The following is a 15,183-nucleotide window of genomic DNA, read 5'->3' as shown; positions in this document are numbered from 1 at the left end:
TGTTTGACGGCACTCTGGTGTCGCTTGGGCACTCATGCTCTGGTTTTCATCTGTGAAATTTTGGAGGGTCTGCCACTGCAGAAGCTGAGTGTTGCAGAAAACTACAAATCCTAGGGTTCTATAGGAGGCAGCCAAGGAAGTTAAAGTGCTGGTGGTTGTTAAGCAGGGGGACCATATGTCCTCCTTTTACAGGACCTGTCCTACACTTCAAACTTTTGGCCAGGAGGAGGGATTTCAAAATGCCCCCCCCCCATTTTGAATATAAAAAGCATGAATTTATATTTAGAGGTTTTTAACTTCAGTTTTGTCATGTCCTACATTTTTTTCTGGGATGTTCTCAGTTTTGTGTGCCTTGTCCTTCTGTGCAGTTGTGACACTCTGGCTTCAGATTGTCTCCAATTCATAGCAGCCCCTTGGCAAGATTTATTCAGAGGAGGTTGACCCTTGCCTTCTTCTTAGGCTGACAAAATGTGAGCATTGCCTTATTCCCTGTGTGTTTCCGTGGCTTAGCAGAATCCGAACTGGTCCCCCAGTCTCATCTACCCTCAAAGCACTACACCAGGCTGGCGCTCATTATTAAAGTGGTATCAATGTGGTATAATAACTCTGTCCCGATCCCAAACCTATGAACTGTTTGCATCATCCAATATCCACACAAAACAGCGGTACATTTATTTTAATAATAATAATAATAAATAATAATAATAATAATAATAGAATAACAACATTTTAAACATTTTTGCCTCATGAAGAAGCCAGTGCAATGTATATATTGTGCCTTTTGGTTGGTCCCATTAAGATATCAGTTTGATGGATATTTGGGATGTCCTTGTACTAAGAAGTGGCATTCATTTTCACCACAGAAGGCGAAAAACTAAAACCGCTTCTTCGGCTGTAGTTTTGTGAGACATTGAGCCTTCTCTGTTAGAGAGCTCTGGTGCCACAAGTGTCACCTCTCAGAATGAACTACAATTCCCAGGATTCCCTAGCACTTATCCAGAGTAGTTAAGGCGGTCTCTCAAACTGGATCAATTCTGCAGTGTGTTTTGGACCATAGAGAAACTATGCTTCTTCCTCTGTGGATGAGAACCCCAGAAGCTCACTCCTGAGTTGTTGTTGTGTATTTTCAAGTCATTTCCAACTTATGGAGGCCCTAAAATGGGGGTTTTCCTGTCAAGATTTGTTCAGAGTTCATTTGCCATTTCCATCCCCTGAGGCTGAGAGAGTGTGACTCCAAAGGTTTCCATGGCCAAGCATGAATTCGAAACCTGGTCCCCTGAGTCATAGACTGGAGAAACAATCCAGTTTGACCCCATTTTAACTGCCAAGGCTCAGTGCTATGGAATCCTGGGATTTGTAGGCTGTTGTGGCACCAGAGCAGTCTCTCTCTCTCTCTCTCACAGAAAAGATTATCTCCCGAAACTACAATTCCCAGAATCCCACAGCATTGAGTCAGGGCAGTTAAAGCGACGTCAGCCTGGAATATTTGCGCAGAGCTGTGATGATGCAGCCAGGCTCTTGCGTACTGTCTAGCATTGCCCGCCTAAACCAATCAGATCGTCTCAAGAGCTCTCGGCTATTGTGACGTAAACTTGGGAGGGAGCGGCGGGGGGGGGGAAGCGTCCGGTTGCTAGGCAACGGTGCGGGTTCTTGTCTTGGCGTCTCGCGCCCAGGTGGAACCCTTCAGATTCGAGTTTTGCAAACCATTGCAAACCATTGCAGTAAGTGGGGAAGGGAGGGAATAGGGCTGGGTGCAGAATTTAGGAAAAACAGGTGTGTGTGTGTATTTGGTTGTATTCTGTGAAAACTTTTAAGTTATATTTCTTCTGAATCAGTTTTGAGTGCTGGGAGACTATGGCTGCATCGGCACTGGAAAAATAATCCGGTTTGATTCCATTTAAACTGCCATGGCTCAAGGCTAGGGAATTCTGGGAATGGTAGTTTGTTGTGGCACCAGAGCAAATATCCTCCTCCATAATATGGCTTGCATAGAATCCTGTTTAAATGTTTGTAGGTCCTCCCTTTGTCATGCCATTTTGGGACACCATGGTGTCGGGTGATAAGCACAAAATCATCCCACACATTCCCAGAAGGCCAGCTTTTTATAAGAGCTTGCCTGAGGAGCACTTGGTCTGGAATTTAAATATATCCATTAAAACATAAAATACAACATAGGTCCAAAAAGGAACAGATCTGGAGATGCCAAAAGATTGCATCATCATTTTTATTATTATCAATATTATTATTATTGGTCCCCTTGGAGACAATGCTATACAATGTACTGTACAAATATGAACACACTGATTGGTCTCTCCCTGCCATTCCTCCCTGCTCCTATTCTCCCATTTACCTCCCATATTTGCTTCCCTATATGGTGGAATCACCTGTTAGCTAATAATAATAAATAATAAAAGCGTTATTTATATCCCACGTCTCTGTTACGAAAACAACCGGAGCGGCTTACAATTAAAATACCGTTCAAAAAGGCCTGCCGGAAGAGATCCGTCTTGACAGCCTTTTTGAAGCTAAGCTGGTTATGTGACCGATCTCTGGCAGGCCGTTCCACAATCTGGGAGCAGTTAAAGAGAAGGTCCTTTGGAAAATTGCAGTCACTCTGGTCTTTATAGACTGCAATAAATTCTTCCCAGAGGACCTGAGTGTGCGGGGTGGATTACACAGAAGAAGGCGAGATCGTAAATAGGTTGGACCCAAGCCATGTAGGGCTATAAAGGTCATAACCACACCTTGTACTGCGCCCGGAAACCAATTGGCAGCCAGTGGAGTGATTTAAGAATAAGTGTTACAGTATATGGTCACTCCTAGTTCTTCTGGTGACCAACCTGGCTGCCATATTCTGTACTAACTGAAGTTTCCGGCACAAGGGTAGCCCCATGTAGAGAGCATTGCAGAAATCTGTTAGTTTATTTGTTTGACAGAAAGAGAAGCACAGCTTGTGACTAACGTGCATGTAGTGGTTCCAGCTGCTTTGGCTCTTAAATATTATTCATATAACATGGCGGGGGGGGGAGTGTACGTTGAAAGTGCAATCAGCGTTCATCATAGCTTTATCTCTGTAAGTACTGAAAGCGTGTGAAGACAGCCCATCAAAAATTCTCGTTTGAGTGCAAATTCTTTCTCAGAAACAAGCTACAAAAGATTTTATTTTATTAGCAGGAAAGGAACATTAATGGAATATAGTCAGAGAGAATCCTGTGCATAATATCAGTGCAGAACATCATCCAAGATGGGAATGGATGTTGAATACCTCAAGAAGTGCATGGGAAAGTGCTTGGTGGAGGGACTTACTGAAGTGGCAGACCGCCAGCCAGTGGATCCAATCAGTTTTCTGGCATACTGGATTTACAGTTACAAAGAAAAAATAAATGAAGAAGAAAAGGTGAGACACCCTTTTCCTTTTTTTATTATTTTTTTTAAAAAGCCAATATTGTAAAAACCAGTCTCAAAGTGATGGAGTTTTTGTTCGTCTTCCCATCCCTCTCAATTTTCCTGTGTGTTGGGCTTTTGTAGACGAAGATAGAGAGAGCCCAGCTGGAAAGTGAAAACGAAAATGCTCTTGTAGAATTGGAAAGGAGAGAAAAACTGAAAGCAGAAGAACGCCTGGTTGCCCAGAAATTTGAAGAACAGCAGAAGGTCTGAATCTTATCAATCCAGAAAATATGCAGGGGTAGCTGTGTTGGCTATTTAGCCAATTCAAACAAAATTCCACCAAACAGTGATACCTTTGTTGGCCAACCAAAATGCATCAAATATGCTTCAAGCTCCAAGGACACCCCGCAGCGCTTGGCTCCTTTGTCCTCTGCGTCGCTGGGCGCAGCCGTCTGAAGGCTGCGCCCAGCGATGCAAACGGCAATAGGAGCTCCTTTTTGGAGCTCCTTTTGCAGCCAGGGAAGGGGCGCATTATGCGCCCTAGCGTGGCGTGACGTATAGAGGCGGTGTGGTCATGACGTCGTAATGGCGGCGGCCATGTGGAACGACCACTGCCACTTTGTGCGTGCTCCACGCGTGCTAGGGTTGGGGGCGTCCAGAAAGGACACCCCTTTCTAACCCTAGCACGCGCGGAGCGCACACTTTTAGGCCCGTTTGTAACGGGCCCTTGTAAAGAAAACCCTGTGATAAGTTCGCCTAAGGGTCACCATAAGTCCGAAACAATTTGAAAGCACACAGTAACAAGAATGGTGCACAGAGTCTGTTGAAAATGGAAAATAATAATGGAACTGATATTCATGAAGAGTGTGCCAAGTCTAACACCGCATGCTAGTTAGGCTTGAACCTGATGGTGAATTTGAACCATCAAATGTGAGTTTGTGAATGAAAAGATCCTTTTCTTTACACCAGGATTGGACAGTATAAATGAGTGTTTTCTACATTCCCTTGAGGACTTTGCAGTTATACAAAATAATTTATTGTTAATTTAGAACGGTAAAAGTTCACACACTTAAAAAGTTTGGGCACATTTCTTTTTAAAAATTTTATTTCAAAAAGGGGGTTTACCATGATTGTATGTCTCGTGCTGATGTGTATGAAATGCATTTTCATTAACAGAAGTAAAATAACAAGAAATAGTCAACGTTCCTGGAGAATTTGAAACCAGTGCATCAAAGCAGGCATTAGAAGATAAGCTGGATCAAAGTGACCTGAATGTGGTAAAGACTGGGTTGAATGTTAGAAAATAACACTACAGATGAGGAACACAGATCTAATTAAGGCCTAAACTAAGAATAACAGCACAACATTTCTCAGTTTACTTGGAGGTAAGTTCCCCTGAGTTAAAGAGGGCTTTGACCCAACACATTGTGCAGAAGAGTGTAATGTTAAACTGAGAAGCTTGAGTTAGAGTAGTTGTTTTGTTTTTCATTTGTGCAACCTGCAGTGATCTGAACATGAATAATGATACCTTACTTCTGGGAGGAAGGTGTATTGGTACGTCTGTTATGTAGGGGGAAACATGATAAGATTGCCCACTATTCCCTCTATAGAAGATATGGAAGGTCATTTTAGCATATATTTCTATATTCATATATAGGTGTACCTCAGTTAATGAAGCAGAAGAGTTCCTGGGCATTACTTCTTTAACAGAAAACTTGTCACCAGAGGCAAAAATAACATGGAAATAATAGGGAAAAAAGAAGATATGTACAACAGGTTTCAGCAAATGTTTTGTTCAAAATTAAAAATATGTGTGTGTGAACAACCAGGTCAGATGAGACTTGCATATGTAAACAACCATACCTGAACCTTCACTTGAAGGCTTCTTCCGAAATGCGTCTAGAGATGACTTTTTTGTTCACTAGCATCCACCCTTGTTCCGATTTCCATTTTGGAGGCTAAACTTACAGATGTTTTTTGACAGGCTGGGAGGAAGTTCTGAGGCAGGCTTATTTGTTCTCCCTTTTTCTTTGTTGCTGCTCAGGCATGTTCAGTACAGGATTCAGGAGGCAGCTGCTGTTTACCTGTTGGAGGCAGGCACACATGGCTACTCCAGAATCCCACTCTTTTCCAGCTGAAGATTTGTTTGTTGCAGTTTACTGTAGACATGTTGCTGAATGCTGACAGCAAAATGTTTCACATGCAGCTAAAAAAATCCAACTAGATGGCGAATGAGGAAGAAAAGGGGCTAGGAGCTTCATAAAAAGGAGCTTCACAAGTGGTGGTGGTGGTGTGTGTGTGCGAGTCATTTCTGACATGCTCTGGCCCTAAGGTTAACCTATAATGGGGTTTTCTTGGCAGGGTTTGTTTAGAGGGTATTTCCCCTTGCCTTCATCTAAGGTTGAAAGAGTGTGACTTGCCCAGGGTCTCCCAGTTGGTTACCATGGCCAAATGGGGATTTGAGCCTTGGTCTCCCAGTGTCCTAGTCCTTACACAAGCAAGGGCTTCATTAACTAAGGCATGCTTATATAGTCAATTTTCAAGTGGCTTGGAAGGGCCACATGAGGAGCACATGTCACACTCCTCTCTGACCATGAGGTCTCCCCAAGCAAGTTTACTATCAAATATAGACTGGTTCTCCATCTTTTGAAGGTTCTTTCATACTTACAAAATACAGTGTTTCCCTTCAACTGAAATAATTTCCCTTCAACTGAAATCATTGTCTCCTTCAGAAAGGGATTTGTCCTTAGTCTTGTGTTGCTCAGCAAAGTGCCATGTTACGTCGATAGTGCTGTATTAAAATACAGATACACAATGTAGTCTAGGGTTTGCATTATTCTCATTCTTTATATGAGAACTGACTGGCCTCTCATTTTGATGCGAAACGTTTGCAACTGTAACTGTGACTTATGTTATCTGTGTGTAATATGACCTTCAGTGTTGCTAGGAAGAATAAAAATGAGTGTCTTTAACAAAGTATAAATATCAATGCATTTATCTCTTATTTCTCTTCTGCTAAATCTTTCATAGAAATGTCAAGGACTATTGCACTATCACTCATAAGCAATGAAATATTATTGGTGCAAATGATACTGACAAGTTTTGGAGTAACAACAATTAAATCCAGTGAAATATGCTTTCAAGTAACCATAAGAGTTGTAATTCAGTAGCCACTAACACTACCATAGTCCAACAAACTTTAGTGCAAATAAAATGCAAACAAGAGCTTGTTTAATAATAATAATAATAATAATAATAATAATAATATAGCAAGCTTATGCAAACCATTTTGCTTTTGAGTTTTGCAGTGGTCAGACCTTGAAAAAGTTACTTTTGAACTACAATTACTAACTACAGTTTATAAAAGTAACTACAAATGTTACTTTTGAACTCTTATCTAGCATGCTGGTTACATTGCCATGCTGGTTAGGGGATTTAAAGAGTCAAAGTCCAAAAAAGTAACTCTTCCAAGCTGTAGGACTAGTAAACTTTGAATGACAGTTTTATAAGGCTTTGTTTGTGATCCTCAAAAGATGTACTGTAACTCATTGCAATGGAAAGTGATGGACTCCGACAAGATTCCACAAAATGAAACAACTGTATCCAATGGGCACAATTTTATTGCTAATCAAAGGCACATTGGAAATAAATAACTGTCACTCCTCCACATCACATAATCTGAGAAGTACTGCTCTAATGTACTATACAAAAACCTTTGGCTATCGCTTATTTTTGTGTCTCCTGCCAACCGGATGGTGTCGCCACTGCTTAATAAACCAGGACCAAAGTAATCATGCCCTTGTCTTCTTTCATTCCTGTTAAAATAAGAAACTTTACGTCAAAAAGTGAAAGCTTACAGAAACCTGTTAAAATGTTTTGACAGCAGTTGGCTTGGGTACATTGTAAAAGTGGGCCACTCATGCATGATCTGTGTATACGTTACTGAAGTGTGGTTTCTACTAATGGTAATATAGAACTTGCTTCAGTTGTGGGATTCTGTGGTGAACAGATTGGCTTTCTTGGAAGACTTTGAGGAGCATCTGCTTTGCAATAGGACATTAGGGAAAAGATAACAAGCTCTTGGCCTCTCCAGTGGGAAGGCGGTCCAATTGGTGGGATGAGACAAGAGATCTTGGTCAGACACCTTCAGAAAGACATTGAAAGTCATACAGAATATGCTAAAGTCCAAAACAGAATGCAGAAATTATCCAGTTTGAAACTCGTATTAATTGGCCTGGGTTCAGTGCTAGAGAATCCTGAGAATTGTAGTTTATTGTGGCACTAGAGCTTTCTGACAGAGAAGGCTAAATGTCTCACAAAACTTCAATTCCCAAGATTCCCTAGCACTGAGCCAGGGCAGTTAAAGTTGTCTCAAACTGCGGTATGCTTTGGGCCTAAGATGAGCTAGTAGTAGTATCTCCATATGTGTTTTTACCTTGATTCTGGCGACCATGTTCAATGTCTAAGAACGTGGGAGTGTATTTGACCTGAAGGAAACACTTTGACACAAAATAGTAAGAACTAAACTGCTCCAGTCGCAAAGTTGAATATAAAAGGATTTCTCACGATGCACAGATGTGTGTTAACTGGTTTTATTCAAAGCCCCTGCCAAATGGACAAACATGAGCAAAACTGTTTCATACCAAAAGGGAAAACATCATAGAAAGGAGTTCGCCAGCCCATTGGTAAACTCACTGCTTCATGTCTTGTTCCTTTCTGCACATCCAAGGTGGGCTGTGGGGATTTCTCCATCTGGAGAAATCACTTCAACTGTTTAGTTTTGGCACTAATTTTTGGTCTTAATGAGTAAGTGCTGTGAAATATTTTGCAGCGCTTGTTTCCGATGCTTGATTTGTGGACTTCTCATGAAGTTGTATTCGGCCAGCTTATCCTGGGATGTTGAAGACTATACACTTGTCCTTCCACATTCGCTGAGATTAGGGGCACAGGATCTCTATGAATGTGGAAAAACTGCAAATAACAAAAACACTATGTTTATACACATCTCTAGGAATCTCTAGCTCCTCCAGTGCAACTCCGTGGTCAACATCTGCCAGACACTGACCAGAGAATTGCACTGGAGGAGCTACAAACGCCTAGTAGAGCATTCTCTCTAGGAATCTAGATCTTTTAGTGCAACTTTTAGTTAAAGTTGAGCATAGAGTTGCGCTGGAAGATCTAGATATTTCTAGAGAGAACATAGTAATCAAATCTGCAAATATGAAAGCCGCAAATATGGAGGGATGAGCGTAATGACATTGAAATGCTTACATTTCTAGATGACTGAAGACTGCCAAAGCAGTCAAATGCAGCGCCGGTCCTTCTTGCAGCGATGCGCATGTGCAAAACCTACAAAGTATGTTGCTTGTGCCACAAATATTTCTTATCCATTTGCAAATTCAATCAATTCAAGACTAGATGACTTTTTTTTAAAGGAAGGCTGTAGCCTTTCACACAGGTTTAAAATTATTATTATTATTATGGTATTCATACTCCACCCTTCAGCCCTAAAGGCTATCAGAGCGGCTTACAATGATTATTTTTTAATTAGACGGTTCCTTGCCCTCAGGCTTACAATCTCAGGGAATAGTGGTTTGAGTGCTGGACTAGGACCTAGTCCAACACTCAAACCACTACTCCTGAGGCTGAGAGAGTGTGACTTTCTCACTGGCTCAGCCATGGAAACCCACTTGGGCAAGAAGTCACACTCTCTCAGCCTCAGGGGAAGGCCATGGCAACCCCCCTCTGAAGGAACCTACCCATAAAACCCCATGGTAAGGTCGCCACAAGTCAGAAATGACTTGAAGGCTCACAACCATTTCACTATAAAAAAATAAACTCTGTGCCTCTTGCAGTGCATACAAAACACAGGATAAGCGGTCTCTCATGCGCATGCGCAGAGGAGTGCCTCCAGCCACACTGGGAAAAAGGGAACCTGGCTGCGACCACGTGGACAGTCGCGCTTTCATCGTTTCAACCGTAGGAAATGGAGGACGCCTCCCAAACTGCCACTCTAGCAACCCAAACTCTATGATCTACTGCTGCCTGGTGAGAAAGGACCATAGAAAATAGAGACCCCGTCCCAAACTGCCACTCTAGAAATCCAAACTCTATGATCTGCCTGAGAACTGAGGGAAAGGACCATAGAAAATGGAGAACCCCCTCAAAACTGCCACTCTAGCAACCCAAACTCTATGGTCTGATGCGGCCCGCAAATGGAAAAGCTCTGCGCATGCGCAGTTGAGTTTTCGCGAGGTGAGAACGGGCGGCCATGGCGGTTGGCGGCGCGTGCTCGGCCGGGGAGCGGGTCGGGCGGGTGGTGCTGCCGGGGGAAGCGCTGCTCTTGCCGGGCCACAGCGAGGCTGACGCGGGGGAGCGGCTTCGCCTGGCCACCAACGGGCCTCAGAAGGGGCGGCTGGTTTGCGGGCCGGGGCTGAGGCGCGGCGGGGAGGGCCTGCTGGTGACCAAGTGCGGGGTGCTTCGCTATCGCGGACCCGGAAGTGGTTCCGGGGGAGTCTACTGGGTGGACTCCCAGCAGAGGCGGGTAAGGAAGGCAGGGCGCATGCGTGGATGTGCAGGAGTCCGGGAGGGGAGAGGAGTGCGCATGCGTGGATGTGCAGGAGTCCAGAAATTGAGGGGAGATGAGTGCGCATGCGTGGATGTGCAGGAGTCCAGAAATTGAGGGGAGATGAGTGCGCATGCGTAGATGTGCAGGAGTCCAGAAATCGAGGGGAGATGAGTGCGCATGCGTAGATGTGCAGGAGTCCAGAAATTGAGGGGAGAGGAGTGCGCATGCGTAGATGTGCAGGAGTCCCGGGTAGACAGAGTGTGTATATGTGTATTTAACTATATATAATGTATGTGTGTATATATACACACACTTGTCCCAAAGGCAGGATGTATGTTCTCGTCCTGCTCCTGCAGTCTTTCTCCTGCTCTCTTCATACTTGAATTAAATGTAATCATTTCAAAGTAATATATATATATATATATATATATGGTGTCCATGTAATAATAAACCATTTTATATCTCTGCATCAAATCAACAGTGTAAGCTCTAAGATGTATAACAGTCTGAATTGATACATCCGTGGCATGCTGATATTCAGATGTTCTTGCTAATGCATGAGTATATTGGAAACACTATTATAGTAGAGTTAATTGTGTGAAAAAATAGCAGTATTGAAAACAGCTGCAGTTGAGTGATGGCAAGTTTTGTGAGCGGAGTGTGTTGCAGAGGGTCAGTATGTTTGTCCAGTAAGAAAAACTGATTAGCCTTTTTAAAAAAGTATTATTATTTTAATCCCTAGTATATACCAGTCAAGGGAGATCACGTAATAGGCATAGTGACTGCCAAAGCTGGGGACATATTCAAAGTGGATGTTGGAGGAAGCGAGCAGGCGTCTCTCTCCTTCTTGGCATTTGAAGGCGCAACCAAAAGGAATAGGCCAAATGTACAGGTGAGAAGACTGGAATGTGATTGATAACTATGATTGAAGCTTGCAGTCCTACGTACGTGCTTATTTATTTCATTCAGTATGACATATTTCTTAGTAAGCGTGCATAGGATTACATTGCTAAGCTAACATTAATGTTCAAAGTAAGAATGTTGAGTCACAAGACTTTGTAAAAATGCCACTGTATGAACATGCCTAAGTAGATTGTATACACCTTGAGCAAAGTTAAATTCCTTGATATATTTCTCTTTCTGTCGATCTGTTCTTGCCAAGAGATCCTGACATTTGGAAGAGGCATGTGGTAACAAAATTTCCCACTCCCATGCTTTCATAGCCAAGAGTAACAATAGTCTTTAAGTATGTTGGCTTTTTGGATACATTTTACAAATGCAGGGCAAATTTGGATGTCACACTAATCCAGAATTAGGGTTTACTGTGAACAAGATTGGTGCAGGCCGGTGCATGTTGCTCGATCAGTGCCACTGATCAAACAGGAATGGCTAAGCAAACCACAGACCTTTTGTCTGCGGCTTATTCATCATCGCATCCAAACCTGGCGAGCAGTCTTCTTAAGAGAGAAGCTAGATTGCCAGATTCAAGTGCCATAATATATAAACCATAGTGGTTTATTCAGCCACTCCTGTTTCTAGTGGGAGTGATTAGTATCGTGAATGAACATGCTGCTTCATTCATGGTAAATCAGATTTTTCAAGAGATCCAGCTTGTAGTCATATGTCAGATGAACTACGAAATTTGATAGTTGAGAATATCTGATGTATTGCATCTGATTATGGTATTGAGCTGAGGTGGTAGTATGCTTCAGAGAAAAGCTCTGAAATCAGCTGAAACATCTTTAATCTGTTGCCAAAAGAGAAAGCTTTTAGAACAATATTTCTGAGACCTGATGGTTTTAAATACCTATTTCAGCAGTTATCACTTACCTCTATACCTTGGTAGTAAGAGAGCTGAAAATAAAGTTTGTTGGCCTGGTTGAGACTCTGACCATGTTTAAATGTTGCTTGCACAAGTTCTGCTCTTATGAGCTTCCCCTCCACAATCTCTGTTTTCATGAGTGAGATAAAATCTTCTAGGAACTGACCACTTTTCTCCTTGACATCCATACTGATGGATCTTTCACATGTCCTAACTAGTATTAATGAAATCAAGATATCTACTCATGGCTTGATAGCATTTGATGTGTCAGTTGACTGGTATGCCAACCACTACAACTCATGACTTCTGTTGTCTTGTTGTATGTGAACAACCTGCAAGTACATAACTGGTCAAAACAATTTCCTAATAAAATTCTTAAGCAGTAATGTAATGAGTTTTCCAACCCTGGTGAGATAGCTGTCCTCTCACCAAAGATCAGTTACACAGAAGAGAGTCACTAGGCACAGCCAGTCTTGCTTATCTTGTCACATCAAAACGCAATCTCTTTAAAATTCTTTCTAACCAGGCATTTGTAATACCTATCAAAAAGAAATTGTAGAGGAGTTAAGTCCACATTGCGGTGATTATTGTTTTTACCATGTTCTGTTCTCATTACTTTGTACATACAGTGGGTCGTCCCCATACGCGGGGCATCCGTCAGCCTCCCCTGCGCGTATGGGGAAAACGCGTACGCTCAAACCCCATTTGTTTTAATGGGGGAGTATACCCGTGTGCGATGCAGTGCATGTGCCATGGGCGCATGCACCATTATATTTCCTGCAGCTTAATCTTCCACGTGTACACACTGTATATCCATAATAAATAGAATACAACAGATATTATAAAATCTCACATAAATGGATGGATTGTTCTGAATGGTAATTGCCTTTTTTTGTTGTTGTTAGGTGGGAGACCTTATTTACGGACAGTTCATCGTTGCCAATAAAGACATGGAACCTGAGATGGTCTGTATAGATAGCAGTGGCCGGGCAAATGGAATGGGAGTGATTGGACAAGATGGCTTCTTATTCAAAGTATCACTAGGCCTGATCAGAAAGTAAGTGTGGTAAAAATCTTAGCAGCATATTGTTATCATCTTGCCCTACAAAAACTGGTCATTTCCCCCATCATGTCCTTCTTTAGCTTAAATAATCATACAAGCAATAACCAGGTGGTTCAACTGTGATGCTGACAAACAGTAAGCTCATTCCCCGTATTTATTGTGCACCAAATTCCTTGTTAAGACATCTTCATTGGCTGCTAGTCCATTTCTGGGCGCAATTCAAAAGTCTGGCTGTGATCTATAAAGCCCTATACATATTGGGTATAGGCCATTCCAAAGGGCCATATTTCCCCATATGAGCCTGCTTGGGTGTAAGAACATCCAAGGAAGCCTTTCTCTTAGTCCTGTGATCCTCACTGGTACATCTCTGGTGGGGACAGAAGAGAGTTTTCTTGGTGGCAGCTCCCAATCTGTTTCAGAACTCCACCCAGCAAGCAAGGAGGTTTTATTTTGATTTGTATTTGTGTTTTAATTATGTTGTGAACTCCCTTGAGTTCTGATATGAAGCGAGGATATAAAACAATAGAAATGATTGGTGGCATTTGGGGGGGGGGGGTGAGCCTAACTAAAGGCATTCCAGCTCCTACATAGATTTTCATTAGATCTCCACCTCCCGATAATGTACCTATATAGTAATTTGGGTCTCAATAGTTTGAAACATGGCGTTTTTACCCAAAGAAAATACTGACTGTCCTTTCCTTACTTGTATTTTGGTTTAAGACTCTTAGCTCCAGACTGCGAAATCATCCAGGATTTGGGACAACTATATCCATTTGAGTTGGTGTTAGGAATGAATGGAAGAATTTGGGTGAAAGCCAGAACAATTCAACAGACTTTAATTGTGGCAAATGTCCTGGAAGCCTGTGAACACATGACTGCAGAACAGAGGAAACAAGCAGTTGCCAAATTGTCAGAAAACTAAGGGGAGAAACCAACTCGCTCATTTTATATTCTGTGTGGAAATTATAGAATATGAAGACAAATATATATATATTTTATATTTTGTATTTAAGACAATAAACATTAACAGTTCTGGTGTCTTTTTATTCTTTGTCTTTCAACGTTGTCTCAGTTGTGACTGCTTGAGTGACAAGCATCAAACTATGGCTTACGGTAAATTAGATTTTTATAGAGCTGTTTACACCACTGACTCACAAATGCTGCTCTTCCAGCATAAAGCAGAATGGAAGCTCCATTCTGTTTATGTTGTGGTTAGTCTGCTAGTTCATTTTCTGTGGTTTGCTGGTCAATGTATATGTTCAGGAGTAAGTTTCTGAATTCATTGGTATTTACACCCAATTACAGTTGTGAAGTTTTCCCACTCATGGAACTACTCCCATTAGCCAAATAGTGAGGGGATATTTCCCCATTCTTAAAAATTTAGCTTGGACATATAGCAATAGACCAAGAGCAAATGTAGAGGAGGGCATTTCTGTAAGGAGAAGATGAGGAGAAACTCCAGCTGTGTGCATGTGTATATTTGGAAGGGGGCTTACCTACCAGTTTACTTTAATCCAGATTCAATTCTACTTAGAGTAAACCTACTATAATCAATGTCAATGAGTCATGAGAAGTGAATTTAGGGGTTGTCTTTAAGTATGACTAAGTTGTGGTTGAGTCCATTGTCTTTTGCTGGAATATTTCATGAATATGTCAGAAATAAAACAACAGTTCTCTCAAGCAAGAAACCTATCCATGACCTTACAAAGAACTGATAGTGCTATACATAACCTTCAAGGAAAGAGTTCCCTAGCTGACTTCCTGCTCTTACATAACTGACAGACATTTTACTTTCTTTTGACCCATAAATGTATTATAGTTTTAAGAGTTTATCTCACCTATTCCTTTGTGAGGTGCTCAGGATTCAACAAACAAAATTAGCAATATGTTAAAATATTTTGAATTTTAAATATCAAATTGAATAAAAATAGTTTGTGACAGTTTTAAACATAGACTATATAACTGTTAGCTGAAATATAGAGTATTGTTCACATTTTGTTAGAGAAAAGACTTAGGCTAGAACCCTTCCGATGCTAATTTGTACACGTAGCTTCACTGGAAGTGCTCAAATTTGGATTAGAGATTTCCATTTCAAGCTAGTATAAGATGTTCCATATGCCTATTTCAGTCTGTTATAATATTGCCATTTATTGCTTTCTTCAGTGCATATGGAGGATGTCAACTCATAGCTGGGAGCAACCCCCATTGACTAACCCATCTCCCAGTCTGCCTCTTATCTGTTTGCATATCTCTTATCCTTCTGTTTTACTGCTGAAAAGTATGCTAGAAGGAATTAAGATTGTAGTAATTGCGGTAATAGTTGTGTCTTCTGAAGAACAATAT

At 41.6% G+C, this 15,183-nt stretch overlaps 2 protein-coding genes across 2 annotated transcripts; both read left to right on the top strand.

Annotated features, from left to right (window-relative positions):
• The first annotated feature begins 1,632 nt into the window (after positions 1 to 1,632).
• LOC149318898 (DPY30 domain-containing protein 1-like) lies at positions 1,633 to 4,677 on the top strand. The gene is made up of 4 exons (XM_089507915.1): positions 1,633 to 1,721; positions 3,175 to 3,397; positions 3,529 to 3,651; positions 4,564 to 4,677. Exons 2-4 carry the CDS (start codon positions 3,245 to 3,247, stop codon positions 4,567 to 4,569), a joined length of 282 nt encoding a protein of 93 aa, XP_089364041.1. The 5' UTR covers positions 1,633 to 1,721; positions 3,175 to 3,244; the 3' UTR covers positions 4,570 to 4,677.
• A 4,975-nt stretch (positions 4,678 to 9,652) lies between these two features.
• EXOSC3 (exosome component 3) lies at positions 9,653 to 13,872 on the top strand. The gene is made up of 4 exons (XM_089510646.1): positions 9,653 to 9,931; positions 10,698 to 10,847; positions 12,683 to 12,834; positions 13,561 to 13,872. The coding sequence occupies exons 1-4, from the start codon at positions 9,659 to 9,661 to the stop codon at positions 13,760 to 13,762; spliced, it is 777 nt and encodes a 258-aa protein (XP_089366772.1). The 5' UTR covers positions 9,653 to 9,658; the 3' UTR covers positions 13,763 to 13,872.
• The last annotated feature ends 1,311 nt before the right edge of the window (positions 13,873 to 15,183 follow it).

Source organism: Sceloporus occidentalis, unplaced genomic scaffold (genome assembly GCF_023333645.1).
Source record: "Sceloporus occidentalis isolate IW3139 unplaced genomic scaffold, rSceOcc1.0.p SCAF_2, whole genome shotgun sequence".
Lineage (NCBI taxonomy): Eukaryota > Metazoa > Chordata > Lepidosauria > Squamata > Phrynosomatidae > Sceloporus > Sceloporus occidentalis.
The sequence above is the reverse complement of the archived record's forward strand: the minus strand, read 5'-3'. Positions and strand labels throughout refer to the sequence as shown.